This window comes from Engystomops pustulosus, chromosome 2, assembly GCF_040894005.1.
Source record: "Engystomops pustulosus chromosome 2, aEngPut4.maternal, whole genome shotgun sequence".
In the NCBI taxonomy this organism is placed as follows: Eukaryota; Metazoa; Chordata; class Amphibia; order Anura; family Leptodactylidae; genus Engystomops; species Engystomops pustulosus.
Window position 1 is genome coordinate 1,072,746 of NC_092412.1, and position 20,492 is coordinate 1,093,237.

Sequence of the window (20,492 nt, forward strand, 5' to 3'; positions counted from 1 at the left end):
ACTGTGCCATATACAGACCCTCGTACACACATTCATACACAGTGTGACATATTCAGACTCTCGTACACACATTCATACACACTGTGATATATACAGACCCTCGTACACACATTCATGTACACTGTGACATATACAGACCCTCGTACACACATTCATACATACTGTGACATATGCAGACCCTCGTACACACATTCATACACACTGTGACATATACAGACCCTCGTACATACATTCATACACACTGTGATATATACAGACCCTCGTACACACATTCATACACACTGTGATATATACAGACCCTCATACACACATTCATACACACTGTGATATATACAGACCCTCGTACACACATTCATACACACTGTGATATATACAGACCCTCATACACACATTCATACACACTGTGATATATACAGACCCTCGTACACACATTCATGCACACTGTGACATATACAGACCCTCGTACACACATTCATACACACTGTGACATATACAGACCCTCATACACACATTCGTACACACTGTGATATATACAGACCCTCGTACACACATTCTTACACACTGTGACATATACAGACCCTCATACACACATTCATACACACTGTGATATATACAGACCCTCGTACACACATTCATGCACACTGTGACATATACAGACCCTCATACACACATTCATGTACACTGTGACATATACAGACCCTCATACACACATTCATACACACTGTGACATATACAGACCCTCGTACACACATTCATACACACTGTGACATATACAGACCCTCGTACATACATTCATACACACTGTGACATATACAGACCCTCGTACACACATTCATACACACTGTGACATATACAGACCCTCGTACACACATTTATACACACTGTGACATATACAGGCCCTCGTACACACAATCATGTACACTGTGACATATACAGACCCTCGAACACACATTCATACACACTGTGACATATACAGACCCTCATACACACATTCATACACACTGTGATATATACAGACCCTCGTACACACATTCATGCACACTGTGACATATACAGACCCTCGAACACACATTCATACACACTGTGACATATACAGACCCTCATACACACATTTATAAACACTGTGACATATACAGACCCTCGTACACACATTCATACACACTGACATATACAGACCCTCGTACACACATTTATACACTCCTCCCTCCTGTGCAGTCTGCACTATGTGCAGTGTCCTCCCTCCTGTGCAGTCTGTACTCTGTGCAGTGTCCTCCCTCCTGTGCAGTCTGTACTCTGTGCAGTGTCCTCCCTCCTGTGCAGTCTGTACTATGTGCAGTCTCCTCCCTCCTGTGCAGTCTGTACTATGTGCATTCTCCTCCCTCCTGTGCAGTCTGTACTATGTGCAGTGTCCTCCCTCCTTTGCAGTCTGTACTATGTGCAGTGTCCTCCCTCCTGTACAGTCTGTACTATGTGAAGTGTCCTCCCTTCTGTGCAGTCTGTACTATGTGCAGTGTCCTCCCTCCTGTGCAGTCTGTACTATGTGCATTCTCCTCCCTCCTGTGCAGTCTGTACTATGTGCAGTCTCCTCCCTCCTGTGCAGTCTGTACTATGTGCAGTGTCCTCCCTCCTGTGCAGTCTGTACTTTGTGCAGTGTCCTCCCTCCTGTGCAGTCTGTACTATGTGCAGTCTCCTCCCTCCTGTGCAGTCTGTACTATGTGCAGTGTCCTCCCTCCTGTGCAGTCTGTACTTTGTGCAGTGTCCTCCCTCCTGTGCAGTCTGTACTCTGTGCAGTGTCCTCCCTCCTGTGCAGTCTGTACTCTGTGCAGTGTCCTCCCTCCTGTGCAGTCTGTACTATGTGCAGTGTCCTCCCTCCTGTACAGTCTGTACTATGTGCAGTCTCCTCTCTCCTGTGCAGTCTGTACTATGGTCAGTGTCCTCCCTCCTGTGCAGTCTGTACTATGTGCAGTCTCCTCCCTCCTGTGCAGCCTGTACTATGTGCAGTCTCCTCCCTCCTGTGCAGTCTGTACTATGTGCAGTCTCCTCCTCCTGTGCAGTCTGTACTATGTGCAGTGTCCTCCCTCCTGTGCAGTCTGTACTATGTGCATTCTCCTCCCTCCTGTGCAGTATGTACTATGTGCAGTCTCCTCCCTCCTGTGCAGTCTGTACTATGTGCAGTGTCCTCCCTCCTGTGCAGTCTGTACTCTGTGCAGTGTCCTCCCTCCTGTGCAGTCTGTACTCTGTGCAGTGTCCTCCCTCCTGTGCAGTCTGTACTATGTGCAGTGTCCTCCCTCCTGTACAGTCTGTACTATGTGAAGTGTCCTCCCTTCTGTGCAGTCTGTACTATGTGCAGTGTCCTCCCTCCTGTGCAGTCTGTACTATGTGCAGTGTCCTCCCTCCTGTGCAGTCTGTACTTTGTGCAGTGTCCTCCCTCCTGTGCAGTCTGTACTATGTGCATTCTCCTCCCTCCTGTGCAGTCTGTACTATGTGCAGTGTCCTCCCTCCTTTGCAGTCTGTACTATGTGCAGTGTCCTCCCTCCTGTACAGTCTGTACTATGTGAAGTGTCCTCCCTTCTGTGCAGTCTGTACTATGTGCAGTGTCCTCCCTCCTGTGCAGTCTGTACTATGTGCATTCTCCTCCCTCCTGTGCAGTCTGTACTATGTGCAGTCTCCTCCCTCCTGTGCAGTCTGTACTATGTGCAGTGTCCTCCCTCCTGTGCAGTCTGTACTTTGTGCAGTGTTCTCCCTCCTGTGCAGTCTGTACTCTGTGCAGTGTCCTCCCTCCTGTGCAGTCTGTACTCTGTGCAGTGTCCTCCCTCCTGTGCAGTCTGTACTATGTGCAGTGTCCTCCCTCCTGTACAGTCTGTACTATGTGCAGTCTCCTCTCTCCTGTGCAGTCTGTACTATGGTCAGTGTCCTCCCTCCTGTGCAGTCTGTACTATGTGCAGTCTCCTCCCTCCTGTGCAGTCTGTACTATGTGCAGTGTCCTCCCTCCTGTGCAGTCTGTACTATGTGCAGTCTCCTCTCTCCTGTGCAGTCTGTACTATGTGCAGTGTCCTCCCTCCTGTGCAGTCTGTACTATGTGCAGTGTCCTCCCTCCTGTGCAGTCTGTACTTTGTGCAGTGTCCTCCCTCCTGTGCAGTCTGTACTCTGTGCAGTGTCCTCCCTTCTGTGCAGTCTGTACTATGTGCAGTGTTCTCCCTTCTGTGCAGTCTGTACTATGTGCAGTGTCCTCCCTCCTGTGCAGTCTGTACTATGTGCATTCTCCTCCCTCCTGTGCAGTCTGTACTATGTGCAGTGTCCTCCCTCCTTTGCAGTCTGTACTATGTGCAGTGTCCTCCCTCCTGTGCAGTCTGTACTATGTGCAGTGTCCTGCCTCCCGTGCAATCTGTACTATGTGCATTCTCCTCCCTCCTGTGCAGTCTGTACTATGTGCAGTCTCCTCCCTCCTGTGCAGTCTGTACTATGTGCAGTGTCCTCCCTCCTGTGCAGTCTGTACTATGTGCAGTGTCCTCCCTCCTGTGCAGTCTGTACTATGTGCAGTGTCCTCCCTCCTGTGCAGTCTGTACTCTGTGCAGTGTCCTCCCTCCTGTGCAGTCTGTACTATGTGCAGTGTCCTCCCTCCTGTGCAGTCTGTACTATGTGCAGTGTCCTCCCTCCTGTGCAGTCTGTACTATGTGCAGTCTCCTCCCTCCTGTGCAGTGTGTACTATGTGCAGTGTCCTCCCTCCTGTGCAGTCTGTACTATGTGCAGTGTCCTCCCCCCTGTGCAGTCTGTACTATGTGCAGTGTCCTCCCTCTTGTGCAGTCTGTACTATGTGCAGTGTCCTCGCTCCTGTGCAGTCTGTACTATGTGCAGTCTCCTCCATCCTGTGCAGTCTGTACTATGTGTAGTCTCCTCCTCCTGTGCAGTCTGTACTATGTGCAGTGTCCTCCCTCCTGTGCAGTCTGTACTATGTGCATTCTCCTCCCTCCTGTGCAGTCTGCACTATGTGCAGTGTCCTCCCTCCTGTGCAGTCTGTACTATGTGCAGTGTCCTCCCTCCCGTGCAATCTGTACTATGTGCAGTGTCCTCCCACCTGTGCAGTCTGCACTATGTGCAGTGTCCTCCCTCCTGTGCAGTCTGTACTATGTGCTGTGTTCTCCCTCCTGTGCAGTCTGTACTATGTGCTGTGTTCTCCCTCCTGTGCAGTCTGTACTATGAGCAGTGTCCTCCCTCCTTTGCAGTCTGTACTATGTGCAGTCTCCTCCCTCCTGTGCAGTCTGTACTATGTGCAGTGTCCTCCCTCCTGTGCAATCTGTACTATGTACAGTGTCCTCCCACCTGTGCAGTCTGTACTATGTGCAGTGCCCTCCCTCCTGTGCAGTCTGTACTTTGTGCCATGTCCTCTTTCCTGTGCAGTCTGTACTATGTGCCGTGTCCTCCCTCCTGTGCAGTCTGTCCTATGTGCATTGTCCTTCCTGCTGTGCAGTCTGTACTATGTGCAGTCTCCTCCCTGCGGTGCAGTCTGTACTATGTGCAGTCTCCTCCCTCCTGTGCAGTCTGTACTATGTGCAGTGTCCTCCCTCCTGTGCAGTCTGTACTATGTGCAGTCTCCTCCCTCCTGTGCAGTCTGTACTATGTGGAGTGTCCTCCTCCAGTGCAGTCTGTACTATGTGCAGTGTCCTACTCCTGTGCAGTGTCCTTCCCCCTGTGCAGTCTGTACTATGTGCAGTGTCCTCCCTCCTGTGCAGTCTGTACTATGTGCAGTGTCCTCCCTCCTGTGCAGTCTGTACTATGTGCAGTGTCCTCCCACCTGTGCAGTCTGTACTATGTGCAGTGTCCTCCCTCCTGTGCAGTCTGTACTATGTGCCGTGTCCTCCCTCCAGTGCAGTCTGTACTATGTGCCGTGTCCTCCCTCCAGTGCAGTCTGTACTATGTGCCTTGTCCTTCCTCCTGTGCAGTCTGTCCTATGTGCAGTGTCCTCCCTCCTGTGCAGTCTGTACTATGTGCAGTGTCATCCCTCCTGTGCAGTGTGTAGTATGTGCCGTGTCCTCCCTCCTGTACAGTCTGTACTATGTGCAGTCTCCTCCCTCCTGTGCAGCCTGTACTATGTGCAGTGTCCTCCCTCCTGTGGAGTCTGTACTATATGCAGTCTCCTCCTCCTGTGCAGTCTGTACTATGTGCAGTGTCCTCCCTCCTGTGCAGTCTGTACTATTAGCAGTGTCCTCCCTCCTGTGCAGTCTGTACTATGTGCAGTGTCCTCCCTCCTGTGCAGTCTGTACTATGTGCAGTCTCCTCCCTCCTGTGCAGCCTGTACTATGTGCAGTCTCCTCCCTCCTGTGCAGTCTGTACTATGTGCAGTCTCCTCCTCCTGTGCAGTCTGTACTATGTGCAGTGTCCTCCCTCCTGTGCAGTCTGTACTATGTGCATTCTCCTCCCTCCTGTGCAGTATGTACTATGTGCAGTCTCCTCCCTCCTGTGCAGTCTGTACTATGTGCAGTGTCCTCCCTCCTGTGCAGTCTGTACTCTGTGCAGTGTCCTCCCTCCTGTGCAGTCTGTACTCTGTGCAGTGTCCTCCCTCCTGTGCAGTCTGTACTATGTGCAGTGTCCTCCCTCCTGTACAGTCTGTACTATGTGAAGTGTCCTCCCTTCTGTGCAGTCTGTACTATGTGCAGTGTTCTCCCTTCTGTGCAGTCTGTACTATGTGCAGTGTCCTCCCTCCTGTGCAGTCTGTACTATGTGCATTCTCCTCCCTCCTGTGCAGTCTGTACTATGTGCAGTGTCCTCCCTCCTTTGCAGTCTGTACTATGTGCAGTGTCCTCCCTCCTGTGCAGTCTGTACTATGTGCAGTGTCCTGCCTCCCGTGCAATCTGTACTATGTACAGTGTCCTCCCACCTGTGCAGTCTGCACTATGTGCAGTGTCCTCCCTTCTGTGCAGTCTGTACTATGTGCAGTGTCCTCCCTCCTGTGCAGTCTGTACTACGTGCAGTCTCTTCTTCCTCCTGTGCAGTCTGTACTATGTGCAGTCTCCTCCCTCCTGTGCAGTCTGTACTATGTGCAGTGTCCTCCCTCCTGTGCTGTCTGTACTATGTGCAGTGTCCTCCCCCCTGTGCAGTCTGTACTATGTGCAGTGTCCTCCCTCTTGTGCAGTCTGTACTATGTGCAGTGTCCTCGCTCCTGTGCAGTCTGTACTATGTGCAGTCTCCTCCATCCTGTGCAGTCTGTACTATGTGTAGTCTCCTCCTCCTGTGCAGTCTGTACTATGTGCAGTGTCCTCCCTCCTGTGCAGTCTGTACCATGTGCATTCTCCTCCCTCCTGTGCAGTCTGTACTATGTGCAGTGTCCTCCCTCCTGTGCAGTCTGTACTATGTGCAGTCTCCTCCCTCATGTGCAGCCTGTACTATGTGCAGTGTCCTCCCTCCTGTGCAGTCTGTACTATGTGCAGTCTCCTCCTCCTGTGCAGTCTGTACTATGTGCAGTGTCCTCCCTCCTGTGCAGTCTGTACTATGTGCAGTGTCCTCCCTCCTGTGCAGTCTGTACTATGTGCAGTGTCCTCCCTCCTGTTCAGTCTGTACTATGTGCAGTGTCCTCCCTCCTGTGCAGTCTGTACTATGTGCAGTATCCTCCCTCCTGTGCAGTCTGTACTATGTGCCGTGTCTTCCCTCCTGTGCAGTCTGTCCTATGTGCATTGTCCTTCCTCCTGTGCAGTCTGTACTATGTGCAGTGTCCTCCTCCTCTGCAGTCTGTACTATGTGCAGTGTCCTCCCTCCTGTGCAGTCTGTACTATGTGCAGTCTCCTCCCTCCTGTGCAGTCTGTACTATGAACATTCTCCTCCCTCCTGTGCAGTCTGTACTATGTGCAGTGTCCTCCCTCCAGTGCAATCTGTACTATGTACAGTGTCCTCCCACCTGTGCAGTCTGTACAATGTGCAGTGCCCTCCCTCCTGTGCAGTCTGTACTTTGTGCCATGTCCTCTTTCCTGTGCAGTCTGTACTATGTGCAGTGTCCTCCCTCCTGTGCAGTCTGTCCTATGTGCATTGTCCTCCCTGCTGTGCAGTCTGTACTATGTGCAGTCTCCTCCCTGCTGTGCAGTCTGTACTATGTGCAGTGTCCTCCCTCCTGTGCATTCTGTACTATGTGCAGTGTCCTCCCTCCTGTGCAGTCTGTACTATGTGCAGTGTCCTCCCTCCTGTGCAGTCTGTACTATGTGGAGTGTCCTCCTCCATTGCAGTCTGTACTATGTGCAGTGTCCTCCTCCTGTGCAGTGTCCTTTCCCCTGTGCAGTCTGTACTATGTGCAGTGTCCTCCCTCCTGTGCAGTTTGTACTATGTGCAGTGTCCTCCCTCCTGTGCAGTTTGTACTATGTGCAGTGTCCTCCCACCTGTGCAGTCTGTACTATGTGCAGTGTCCTCCCACCTGTGCAGTCTGTACTATGTGCAGTGTCCTCCCTCCTGTGCAGTCTGTACTTTGTGCCGTGTCCTCCCTCCTGTGCAGTCTGTACTATGTGCCGTGTCCTTCCTCCTGTGCAGTCTGTCCTATGTGCAGTGTCCTTCCTCCTGTGCAGTCTGTACTATGTGCAATCTCCTCCCTCCTGTGCAGTCTGTACTATGTGCAGTCTCCTCCCTCCTGTGCAGTCTGTACTATGTGCAGTCTCCTCCCTCCTGTGCAGTCTGTACTATGTGCAGTCTCCTCCCTCCTGTGCAGTCTGTACTCTGTGCAGTGTCCTCCCTCCTGTGCAGTCTGTACTATGTGCAGTGTCCTCCCTCCTGTGCAGTCTGTACTATGTGCAGTGTCCTCCCTCCTGTGCAGTCTGTACTATGTGCAGTATCCTCCCTCCTGTGCAGTCTGTACTATGTGCAGTGTCCTCCCTCCTGTGCAGTCTGTACTATGTGCAGTGTCCTCCTCCTGTGCAGTCTGTACTATGTGCAGTGTGCTCCCTCCTGTGCAGTCTGTACTATGTGCAGTGTCCTCTCTCCTGTGCAGTCTGTACTATGTGCAGTCTTCTCCCTCCTTTTCAGTCTGTACTATGTGCAGTGTCCTCCTTCCTGTGCAGTGTGTACTGTGTGCAGTGTCCTCCTCCTGTGCAGTCTGTACTATGTGCAGTCTCCTCCCTCCTGTGCAGCCTGTACTATGTGCAGTGTCCTCCCTCCTGTGCAGTCTGTACTATGTGCAGTCTCCTCCCTCCTGTGCAGTCTGTACTCTGTGCAGTGTCCTCCCTCCTGTGCAGTCTGTACTATGTGCAGTGTCCTCCCTCCTGTGCAGTCTGTACTATGTGCAGTGTCCTCCCTCCTGTGCAGTCTGTACTATGTGCAGTATCCTCCCTCCTGTGCAGTCTGTACTATGTGCAGTGTCCTCCCTCCTGTGCAGTCTGTACTATGTGCAGTGTCCTCCTCCTGTGCAGTCTGTACTATGTGCAGTGTGCTCCCTCCTGTGCAGTCTGTACTATGTGCAGTGTCCTCTCTCCTGTGCAGTCTGTACTATGTGCAGTCTTCTCCCTCCTTTTCAGTCTGTACTATGTGCAGTGTCCTCCTTCCTGTGCAGTGTGTACTGTGTGCAGTGTACTCCTCCTGTGCAGTCTGTACTATGTGCAGTCTCCTCCCTCCTGTGCAGCCTGTACTATGTGCAGTGTCCTCCCTCCTGTGCAGTCTGTACTATGTGCAGTGTCCTCCCTCCTGTGCAGTCTGTACTATGTGCAGTGTCCTCCCTCCTGTGCAGTCTTTCCTATGTGCAGTGTCCTCCCTCCTGTTCAGTCTGTACTATGTGCAGTGCCCTCCCTCCTGTGCAGTCTGTACTATGTGCAGTCTCCTCCCCCCTGTGCAGTCTGTACTATGTGCAGTGTCCTCCCCCCTGTGCAGTCTGTACTATGTGCAGTGTACTCCCTCCTGTGCAGTCTGTACTATGGAGGGTGCAGTGTCCTCCCTCCTGTGCAGTCTTTACTATGTGCAGTCTGCTTCCTCCTGTGCAGTCTGTACTATGTGCAGTCTCCTCCTCCGTTGCAGTCTGTACTATGTGCAGTCTCATCCCTCCTGTGCAGTCTGTACTATTTGCAGTCTCCTCCTCCTGTGCAGTCTGTACTATGTGCAGTGTCCTCCCTCCTGTGCAGTCTGTACTATGTGCAGTGTCCTCCCTCCTGTGCAGTCTGTACTGTGTGCAGTCTCCTCCTTCCTGTGCAGTCTGTACTGTGTGCAGTCTCCTCTCTCCTGTGCAGTCTGTACTATGTGCAGTCTCCTCCCTCCTGTGCAGTCTGTACTATGTGCAGTCTCCTTCCTCCTGTGCAGTCTGTACTATGTGCAGTGTCCTTCTCCTGTGCAGTCTGTACTATGTGCAGTGTCCTCCCTCCTGTGCAGTCTGTACTATGTGCAGTGTCCTCCCTCCTGTGCAGTCTGTACTATGTGCAGTGTCCTCCCTCCTGTGCAGTCTGTACTATGTGCAGTGTCCTCCCTCCTGTGCAGTCTGTACTATGTGCAGTGTCCTCCCTCCTGTGCAGTCTGTACTATGTGTAGTCTCCTCCTCCTGTGCAGTCTTTACTATGTGCAGTCTGCTTCCTCCTGTGCAGTCTGTACTATGTGTAGTATCCTCCTCCTGTGCAGTCTGTACTATGTGCAGTGTCCTCCCTCCTGTGCAGTCTGTACTGTGTGCAGTCTCCTCCTTCCTGTGCAGTCTGTACTGTGTGCAGTCTCCTCTCTCCTGTGCAGTCTGTACTATGTGCAGTCTCCTCCCTCCTGTGCAGTCTGTACTATGTGCAGTCTCCTTCCTCCTGTGCAGTCTGTACTATGTGCAGTGTCCTCCTCCTGTGCAGTCTGTACTATGTGCAGTGTCCTCCCTCCTGTGCAGTCTGTACTATGTGCAGTGTCCTCCCTCCTGTGCAGTCTGTACTATGTGCAGTGTCCTCCCTCCTGTGCAGTCTGTACTATGTGCAGTGTCCTCCCTCCTGTGCAGTCTGTACTATGTGCAGTGTCCTCCCTCCTGTGCAGTCTGTACTATGTGTAGTCTCCTCCTCCTGTGCAGTCTTTACTATGTGCAGTCTGCTTCCTCCTGTGCAGTCTGTACTATGTGTAGTCTCCTCCTCCTGTGCAGTCTGTACTATGTGCAGTGTCCTCCCTCCTGTGCAGTCTGTACTGTGTGCAGTCTCCTCCTTCCTGTGCAGTCTGTACTGTGTGCAGTCTCCTCCCTCCTGTGCAGTCTGTACTATGTGCAGTCTCCTCCCTCCTGTGCAGTCTGTACTATGTGCAGTCTCCTTCCTCCTGTGCAGTCTGTACTATGTGCAGTGTCCTCCTCCTGTGCAGTCTGTACTATGTGCAGTGTCCTCCCTCCTGTGCAGTCTGTACTATGTGCAGTGTCCTCCCTCCTGTGCAGTCTGTACTATGTGCAGTGTCCTCCCTCCTGTGCAGTCTGTACTATGTGCAGTGTCCTCCCTCCTGTGCAGTCTGTACTATGTGCAGTGTCCTCCCTCCTGTGCAGTCTGTACTATGTGCAGTGTCCTCTCTCCTGTGCAGTCTGTACTATGTGCAGTGTCCTCCCTCCTGTGCAGTCTGTACTATGTGTAGTCTCCTCCTCCTGTGCAGTCTTTACTATGTGCAGTCTGCTTCCTCCTGTGCAGTCTGTACTATGTGCAGTCTCCTTCCTCCTTTGCAGTCTGTACTATGTGCAGTGTCCTCCTTCTGTGCAGTCTGTACTATGTGCAGTGTCCTCCCTCCTGTGCAGTCTGTACTATGTGCAGTGTCCTCCCTCCTGTGCAGTCTGTACTATGTGCAGTGTCCTCCCTCCTGTGCAGTCTGTACTATGTGCAGTGTCCTCCCTCCTGTGCAGTCTGTACTATGTGTAGTCTCCTCCTCCTGTGCAGTCTTTACTATGTGCAGTCTGCTTCCTCCTGTGCAGTCTGTACTATGTGTAGTCTCCTCCTCCTGTGCAGTCTGTACTATGTGTAGTCTCCTCCTCCTGTGCAGTCTTTACTATGTGCAGTCTGCTTCCTCCTGTGCAGTCTGTACTATGTGCAGTGTCCTCCCTCCTGTGCAGTCTGTACTATGTGCAGTGTCCTCCCTTCTGTGCAGTCTGTACTATGTGCAGTGTCCTCCTCCTGTGCAGTCTGTACTATGTGCAGTGTCCTCCCTCCTGTGCTGTCTGTACTATGTGCAGTGTGCTCCCTCCTGTGCAGGCTGTACTATGTGCAGTGTCCTCCCTCCTGTGCAGTCTGTACTATGTGCAGCGTCCTCTCTCCTGTGCAGTCTGAACTATGTGCAGTGTCCTCTCTCCTGTGCAGTCTGTTCTATGTGCAGTGTCCTCCCTCCTGTGTAGTCTGTACTATGTGCAGTGTCCTCCCTCCTGTGCAGTCTGTACTATGTGCAGTGTCCTCCTCCTGTGCAGTCTGTACTATGTGCAGTGTCCTCCCTCCTGTGCAGTCTGTACTATGTGCAGTGTCCTCCCTCCTGTGCAGTCTGTACTATGTGCATTCTCCTCCCTCCTGTGCAGTCTGGTCTATGTGCAGTGTCCTCTCTCCTGTGCAGTCTGTACTATGTGCAGTGTCCTCCTCCTGTGCAGTCTGTACTATGTGCAGTGTCCTCCTCCTGTGCAGTCTGTACTATGTGCAGTCTCCTCTCTGCTGTGTAGGGACGGCAGATTACTGAATGTTTGGCCCAGTTTCCATTATCTGGCGCCCCCTCCGCTGCTCTGCACTTTTACTATACACGTTGTGACAATTCTGTAAAGCCGTTGTAATAAATGTGGTGCACGGTCTGACTCTGCACCAGGCGCCCCTTTCAGGTACAGAATTTTGAGGCACATTGGATACAGAGCAGCCGCAACACAAAACTGGGCAAACACTTTATAAATACCTTGTCACGGATGGTCTCGTGACCCATAACACGGGTTGGGGGCTCACCCGTGCCTCTCGCCAGCGCGCCGCAATTGCGACTTACGGTTTCTGGCTCCTGCTCTGGCTTCTTCGGTCCAGGCTGCTGCTGCTCCTCCATCTTCGGCCGTGCACGCGCGTCCCCGACTCCTAGGGCGTGCGTGCATCGGCTTCTGCAGATTTAAAGGGGCAGCGTGCCCCTGATTGGCGCTGCCCATTTCAGGTAAATCTATTTACCACTGCCTCTTCCTGTGATCGCTGCCAGATCTTTGTGCCTAGAGCCCTAGAGAAAGCTTTTCTTATGCCTTGTCCTGTTTCTGTGTATTCCCGTTGTGACCCTGGTTCTGCCTTTGACTTCGCTCCTTTGCCGCCTGCCTTGACCTATTGCTACGTCTCTGACTCCGATCCTGTGCTGCCCGTCCTGACCTCCTGCCTGTCCCCGACTACGAGATTGCCTGCCGTTTCTGTACCTCGACCTCGGCTGCCACTGCGGACAAGTCGCACCTGTGGAACAACCTGGTGGTACCACGCTGCACAAGACCATCCTGCTTTGTGGCGGCTCTGGTGATGACCCGGGGCCACTTATACTCCGGTCCAGGTGTCGGCTTGTGTCATCGTCCTCAGTGGTCCAGAGGATCCACAACCTCGAAGCCTGACATACCTGCACAAGCAGTTTGTACATTCATTTTAGTGCAAAGTTAGACAAAAACTGGCGCAGACATAATGATATCTGGTCCCTCATACACTGCATATTACACCATCCATCTCATTGCAGGATAAAAGGGAAACACAATGATACCGGAAATAACTTTCACCCTGATCCTGACCCTGCCTACAGCCTGCCAGGTGAGAGGTAGTCACAGCCCCGCCCCCTGCCTGTAAATCCTGTGTGAGAGGTAGCCCCGCCCCCTGCCTGTATATCCTGTGTGAGAGGTAGTCATAGCCCCGCCCCCTGCCTGTATATCCTGTGTGAGAGGTAGTCACAGCCCCGCCCCCTGCTGATGACATCACTGATAAGTCACATTGTTTCTCACTTCCTGTTTGTGTCTTGGTGTCAGGGATGTCGGGTCGCTGCACAGAGGAAGGATTTGGCGCTATTACATTGGATGATAAGGGGGTGATGCATTACTTCAGAGGTAAATACTACTGGCCCCTGATCTGCCCCCTTGTAGGTTCTTCTCCAGGCCCAGGGGCGCAGGACACACTGGATCGCCAGGACTTGGGGTGAGTTAGGGGCTGACCGTCCAATGGTTTGATTTTCAGGAGATTCGGAGTGGACGGGATTCCAGGGGCCAACACAACATATAAATGTAACGTGGCCCGGTCTAACGGGGCCCATAGACGCTGCCTTCAGGAACCACAACAAGAAGACACCACTGGAGCATCACAGGATATATCTCTTCAAGGTGAGGACCACCTGTAGTGGCTCTGATCGGGGGACACCTCTCCTGTAGTGGCTCTGGTCGGGGGGCACCTCTCCTGTAGTGGCTCTGATCGGGGGACACCTCTCTTGTAGTGGCTCTGATCGGGGGACACCTCTCTTGTAGTGGCTCTGGTCAGGGGGCACCTCTCCTGTAGTGGCTCTTGTCGGGGGCACCTCTCCTGTAGTGGCTCTTGTCAGGGGCACCTCTCTTGTAGTGGCTCTTGTCAGTGGCACCTCTCTTGTAGTGGCTCTAGTCAGGGGGCACCTCTCCTATAGTGGCTCTGGTCAGGGGGCACCTCTCCTGTAGTGGCTCTTGTCGGGGGCACCTCTCTTGTAGTGGCTCTGGTCAGGGGGCACCTCTCCTGTAGTGGCTCTTGTCAGGGGGCACCTCTCCTGTAGTGGCTCTGGTCGGGGGGGGGGAACCTCTCCTATTGTGGCTCTGGTCGGGGGCACCTCTCCTATAGTGGCTCTTGTCGGGGAGCACCTCTCCTATAGTGGCTCTTGTCGGGGAGCACCTCTCCTGTAGTGGCTCTTGTCGGGGGGGAACCTCTCCTGTAGTGGCTCTTGTCGGGGGGGCACCTCTCCTGTAGTGGCTCTGGTCGGGGGCACCTCTCTTGTAGTGGCTTTTGTAGTGGGGCACCTCTCTTGTAGTGGCTCTGGTCAGGGAGCACCTCTCCTGTATTGGCTCTTGTCGGGGGGCACCTCTCCTGTATTGGCTCTGGTCAGGGGGCACCTCTCCTGTAGTGGCTCTGGTCGGGGGCACCTCTCCTCTTGTGGCTCTGGTCGGGGGGCACCTCTCCTGTAGTGGCTCTGGTCGGGGGCACCTCTTCTATTGAGGCTCTGGTCGGGGGGCACCTCTCCTGTAGTGGCTCTGGTCAGGGGGCACCTCTCCTATAGTGGCTCTTGTCGGGGAGCACCTCTCCTGTAGTGGCTCTGGTCGGGGGGGAACCTCTCCTGTAGTGGCTCTTGTCAGGGGGGGGCACCTCTCCTGCAGTGGCTCTGGTCGGGGGGCACCTCTCTTGTAGTGGCTTTTGTAGTGGGGCACCTCTCTTGTAGTGGCTCTGGTCGGGGGGCACCTCTCCTGTAGTGGCTCTGGTTGGGGGGCACCTCTCCTGTAGTGGCTTTTGTAGTGGGGCACCTCTCCTGTAGTGGCTCTTGTCGGGGGGCACCTCTCCTGTAGTGGCTCTGGTCTGGGGGCACCTCTCTTGTAGTGGATCTTGTCAGGGGCACCTCTCTTGTAGTGGCTCTGGTCGGGGGGGGAACCTCTCCTGTAGTGGCTCTTGTCGGGGGGGCACCTCTCCTGCAGTGGCTCTGGTTGGGGGGCACCTCTCCTGTAGTGGCTCTGGTCGGGGGGGGCACCTCTCCTGTAGTGGCTCTTGTCGGGGGGGGGGCACCTCTCCTGCAGTGGCTCTGGTCGGGGGGGCACCTCTCCTGTAGTGGCTCTTGTCGGGGGGGGGGGGGGAGAACCTCTCCAGTAGTGGCTCTGGTCAGGGGGCACCTCTTCTGTAGTGGCTCTGGTCGGGGGGCACCTCTCCTGTAGTGGCTCTGGTCGGGGGGCACCTCTCCTGTAGTGGCTCTGGTCGGGGGGGCACCTCTCCTGTAGTGGCTCGGGTCGGGGGCACCTCTCCTGTAGTGGCTCTTGTCGTTGGGGGGGCACCTCTCCTGTAGTGGCTCTGGTCGGGGGGCACCTCTCCTGTAGTGGCTCTGGTCGGGGGCACCTCTCCTGTAGTGGCTCTTGTCGGTGGGGGGGCACCTCTCCTGTAGTGGCTCTGGTCGGGGGGCACCTCTCTTGTAGTGGCTCTGGTCGGGGGGCACCTCTCTTGTAGTGGCTCTGGTCGGGGGGCACCTCTCTTGTAGTGGCTCTGGTCGGGGGGCACCTCTCTTGTAGTGGCTCTGGTCGGGGGGCACCTCTCTTGTAGTGGCTCTTGTCGGGGGGGGCACCTCTCCTGTAGTGGCTCTGGTCGGGGGGCACCTCTCTTGTAGTGGCTTTTGTAGTGGGGCACCTCTCTTGTAGTGGCTCTGGTCGGGGGGCACCTCTCCTGTAGTGGCTCTGGTCGGGGGGCACCTCTCCTGTAGTGGCTCTGGTCAGGGGGCACCTCTCCTGTAGTGGCTCTTGTCGGGGGGGGGGGGGCGCCTCTCCTGTAGTGGCTCTGGTCGGGGGGCACCTCTCCTGTAGTGGATCTGGTCGGGGCACCTCTCCTGTAGTGGCTCTTGTCGGGGGGGGGGCACCTCTCCTGTAGTGGCTCTTGTCGGGGGGGCACCTCTCCTGTAGTGGCTCTGGTCGGGGGGCACCTCACCTGTAGTGGCTCTGGTCGGGGCACCTCTCCTGTAGTGGCTCTTGTCGGGGGGGGGGGGGCACCTCTCCTGTAGTGGCTCTGGTCGGGGGGCACCTCTCTTGTAGTGGCTCTGGTCAGGGGGCACCTCTCTTGTAGTGGCTCTGGTCGGGGGGCACCTCTCTTGTAGTGGCTCTGGTCAGGGGGCACCTCTCTTGTAGTGGCTCTGGTCAGGGGGCACCTCTCTTGTGGTGGCTCTGGTCAGGGGGCACCTCTCTTGTAGTGGCTCTGGTCAGGGGGCACCTCTCTTGTAGTGGCTCTGGTCGGGGGGCACCTCTCTTGTAGTGGCTCTGGTCGGGGGGCACCTCTCTTGTAGTGGCTCTGGTCAGGGGGCACCTCTCTTGTAGTGGCTCTGGTCGGGGGGCACCTCTCTTGTAGTGGCTCTGGTCAGGGGGCACCTCTCTTGTAGTGGCTCTGGTCAGGGGGCACCTCTCTTGTAGTGGCTCTGGTCAGGGGGCACCTCTCTTGTAGTGGCTCTGGTCGGGGGGCACCTCTCTTGTAGTGGCTCTGGTCGGGGGGCACCTCTCTTGTAGTGGCTTTGGTCAGGGGGCATCTCTCTTGTAGTGGCTTTGGTCAGGGGGCACCTCTCTTGTAGTGGCTCTGGTCGGGGGGCACCTCTCTTGTAGTGGCTCTGGTCGGGGGGCACCTCTCTTGTAGTGGCTTTGGTCAGGGGGCATCTCTCTTGTAGTGGCTTTGGTCAGGGGGCATCTCTCTTGTAGTGGCTCTTGTCGGGGGGGGGGCACCTCTCCTGTAGTGGCTCTTGTGGGGGCGGGGGGGGGGCACCTCTCCTGTAGTGGCTCTGGTCGGGGGGCACCTCTCCTGTAGTGGCTCTGGTCGGGGGGCACCTCTCCTGTAGTGGCTCTGGTCGGGGGCACCTCTCCTGTAGTGGCTCTGGTCGGGGGGCACCTCTCTTGTAGTGGCATTGGTCGGGGGACAATAATAGAACAATGAGAAGCAATAGAGCCCCCTGTGCATGAAGTCACCATAAAACATGGTGTCTGACATCTTGATGTTTCAGGGGGAGCAGGTCTGGAGTTACTATGAAGGAAAACTGGTGAAGGGTTTCCCACGTCTCATTGGCAAAGAGTTTCCTGGAATTCCAGACCACCTGGACGCCGCAGTGGAGTGTCACCAGGGCGAGTGCAGGACTGACAGTGTCCTTTTCTTTAAAGGTGAGACCCTGAGGTGAGATAGAGCAGAGGATATGACTATGCTCCAGGGAGAATACAACTAGAAGCTCGGAACAATATCACTAGGTTCTCTGGACAACACTACTAGACACCAGGGAAAATATCACTAGGCTGTAGGGACAATAACACCCATGCCCAGCGACAAGACCACTAAACAGCATCCAAGTAGGACCTCCTGGAGCTTTTGATGAGCCGTACCTGCCCTTCCCTCTTTCAGGTGACACAGTGTATATCTACAGCTCGGAGGAGGAGCCCCCCATCAAGCAGCGGCACTGGTCCCTCGGTAACTGCTCGGCGGCTGTCAGGTGGCTGGAGAGATATTACTGCTTCAATGGCATCAACTTTACCAGATTTGATCCGGTGACCGGGAAGGTCCTGTCTCCTCGACCGCTGGACACCAGAGATTACTTTGTCTGGTGCCCAGGGAGGGGTGAGTACCCGGGAAAAGGGGATGGAGTGAGAAACGCTGTCATAGGACAGATCATCCTTGTCAGGACCCTCAACTCCACCATTTTGTTGGTGTCTACTGGAGAGGAAGCTCCTCATTCTGAAGCACATAGGACCGGTCTTCCTTGGCAATACATTTATCTCCACCATCATATGGGTGTCTACTAGAGATATGGTTACTTAGTTTAGAGCACAAAGGACAGGCACTCCTTAACAGGACCCTCATCTCCACCATCATGGATGTCTAATAGATATGAAGCTACTATCCAGTTTGGAACACATAGGATAGGTCCTCCTTAATAAGGCCTCATCTCCACCATCATGTGGGTGTCTACTAGAGATGAAGCTCCTCAATCTGGAGAACATAGGACAGGTCCTCTCTGCCAGGACCCTCATCTCCACTATCATATTGGTATCTACTAGAGATAAAGCTACTTGGTGTGGAGCACATAGGACCGGCCCTCTTTTCCAGGACACTCATCTCCACCATCATATGGGTGTCTACTAGAGATGAAGCTACTTGGTTTGGAGCACATAGGACTGGTCCTCTTTGCCAGGACCCTCATCTCCACCATCATGTTGGTGTCTACTAGAGATGAAGCTCCTCAATCTGGTTTGGAGCATATAGGACAGGACCTCTCTGCCAGGACACTCAGCTCCACCATCATGTGGGTGTCTACTAGAGATGAAGCTACTTGGTGTGGAGCACATAGGACTGGCCCTTTCTGCCAGAACCCTCATCTCCACCATCATGTTGGTGTCTACTAGAGATGAAGCTCCTCAATCTGGAGCACATAGGACAGGCCCTCTCTGCCAGGACACTCAGCTCCACCATCATGTGAGGGACTACTCATGATAAAGCTCCTCCGTCTGGAGCACATCCTATAATCTGACCACTCATCATTCAGTCCAGAAGATGATTCCTCCTTGTCAGAACCTCATTGAGGGCCTTGGTTCTCCTCCTAGGGCACGGGCATGAGACCAGGCAGAATGCCACCCTTATGGCCATCAAGGACCGCTGCAGCAATAGATCATTTGAGGCCTTCTGCTCGGATGACAAGTCCCGGATTTACGCCTTTCGAGGTAGAAGGGTGGGGGGACTGTAATCTGGGGCGGGGCCATTGGCTTATTAATGTTCCTTATTTGTTCTAGGGGGCTGGTACTTCCGTCTGGATAGCAGTAAGGATGGCTGGCACGCCTGGCCCCTCAGTCACACATGGAGGAACCTGCAAGGAGTGGTGGACGCTGCCTTCAGCCATGAGCACCGCATGTATTTTATACAAGTGTGTTGGTGATGGGGTCTGCTAGAATAACATGAGATGGGGTATAAGGCTGTGTAACGAGGGTAAAAGCCTGCACGATGGCTGGGGGAGGGTAAAAGCCTGCGTGATGGCTGGGGGAGGGTATAAAGCCTGCGTGATGGGGGTATAAAGCCTGCACCATGGAGGGTGGGGTATAAAGCCTGCAAGATGAGGGGTATAAAGCCTGCGTGATGGGGCGGGGTATAAAGCTTGTGTGATGGGGCGGGGTATAAAGCCTGCACCAGGGGGGTGGGGTATAAAGCCTGTGTGATGGGGGTATAAAGCCTGCACGCTGGGTATAAAGCCTGCATGATGGGGGTTGAGGTATAAAGCTTGCATAATGGAGCGGGGTATGAAGTTTGGGTGATTGGGGGTATAAAGCCTGCGTGACGGGGGGTATAAAGATTATTGGGTTTATGTTTGTGTTGTTGGTTGGTTTGGAGTTGGGTGATGGACACTCTGCCCCGGTGACTACATTTCGATGAGTGACCTCCCTGTCCTGTAGGGTTCCCAGGTGACCGTCTACCTGTCGGATCAGATGTACATCCCGGTTGCAGGATATCCGAAGGCCATAGAGGAGGAGTGGGAGGTGAGTGGGGTGACGGCAGTGGATGCGGCCTTCACCTGCCCGCACTCCAGCGACTTGTATCTCATCAGAGGTAAGTGATTCTCCTACCAAGTAATGGGGGGAGCTGCTCTGTAACTATAGAAGTTGGTGTCGACCCACTGACCACTCTTCATGTCTTGTAGGCAACCGTCTTACCCTGGTGGACCTCAACACGCGCAGACGCTCTGGAGAAGACGAGACCATCATCCACAGTGAGGTGGACAGTGCCATGTGTAACGCTCACGGCCTGTATCTCATCCATGGTCCATCCTTCTACCACTACAAGGACGTAGGAGAGCTGCTCTCCACCAACACGGCTCCGGCCCCTGGGACCATTGCCTCATACTTCCTGGACTGCTAGGACCACGTACACAACTCAGACATGGATGTGATATATATATACTATGCTGTACACAGGGGACTGATGTTATGTGTTACAGGACAATAAACTGCCTGATACTGGTCCACTCTGCTGTTCTGGGACTCGTATGGCGGTAACCATAGAGGGGCCCCCGGCCCCCTGGACAGTCACGCCTGCCATGGCCCAAGGCTTCAGGAGACCAATGTTTTGGAGCTGATGATCTCAAAGTCCCAATAGAGAAACCATAAAAGATGGGGAATATCTTCTTAGTTAGTGGAATATGGAGTAGGAGACCCCCACACATGAATTAACGAGAGCCCCTGTTTATAATAAGGGGGCTCTGACTTCAGTCGCCGTTTCTGGCAGATAAAGCTGCAGTTATTAACCCCGTAGATTCTGTATCTTCATGGTAAGAGCTGGGGATCCCCTCCATGTTATACATTAGGATATGGTGATAGGGAGGCAGAATGATCTGAACCCTTTAGATCTGGACCTCTTTGGATCTTTGGACAGAATTCCAGCTATTCCAGACTATACACACCTAATCAGCTTGACTTTGGCAGGTACAAAGTCACGAGGAACAAGCCCTTATCAGCTGGAGACTCCCAGCCTGCGGCCCATCGCCCTTGATCATAATAATTCCTTTATATGAATAGTGCACACAGATTATGCAGCGCTACTTGCCAGATGAGTCCCTGCAAGGCTATAATGCTAACCACTGAGCCACCAAGCCACCCAAATATATGATAAAGGGCTTAGCCATTAAAGAGTCAGGACACCTCCATATGTGTCGATGGGTTCTCCAATATTCATCTTATGTGATTGACAAACCTCAAATACTCAAGGCCACAAAATACAACCGTTCATACTGGGGCTAATGTGTGGAACCCACATGGTGGCTTCTGGATGTGACGAGGCTCCGGTGCCTCGGCCTCCTGTCTTTATCACTCCTGCGTATTCAGACTTCACACCCATTATGCCTGTATTAAGGTTTGGTCACCC

The 20,492-nt window shown here is 53.8% G+C and overlaps 1 protein-coding gene across 3 annotated transcripts in view; it reads left to right on the forward strand.

Moving 5' to 3' along the window:
- The window catches only part of HPX (hemopexin), a 212,049-nt gene extending 192,458 nt beyond the window's left edge, over positions 1 to 19,591 (forward strand). For 2 of the 3 annotated variants that reach the window (XM_072133582.1, XM_072133581.1), the window contains 9 exons: positions 12,604 to 12,674; positions 12,887 to 12,964; positions 13,092 to 13,234; positions 16,603 to 16,756; positions 16,992 to 17,204; positions 18,188 to 18,304; positions 18,374 to 18,504; positions 19,028 to 19,181; positions 19,273 to 19,591. In XM_072133582.1, the coding sequence (XP_071989683.1) occupies positions 12,889 to 12,964; positions 13,092 to 13,234; positions 16,603 to 16,756; positions 16,992 to 17,204; positions 18,188 to 18,304; positions 18,374 to 18,504; positions 19,028 to 19,181; positions 19,273 to 19,490 (1,206 nt within the window). In that variant the 5' untranslated portion in view covers positions 12,604 to 12,674; positions 12,887 to 12,888 and the 3' untranslated portion in view covers positions 19,491 to 19,591. The remainder of the gene's footprint in view (positions 1 to 12,603; positions 12,675 to 12,886; positions 12,965 to 13,091; positions 13,235 to 16,602; positions 16,757 to 16,991; positions 17,205 to 18,187; positions 18,305 to 18,373; positions 18,505 to 19,027; positions 19,182 to 19,272) is intronic. The other variant, XM_072133583.1, reaches the window with a different exon arrangement.
- Positions 19,592 to 20,492: the final 901 nt, after the last annotated feature.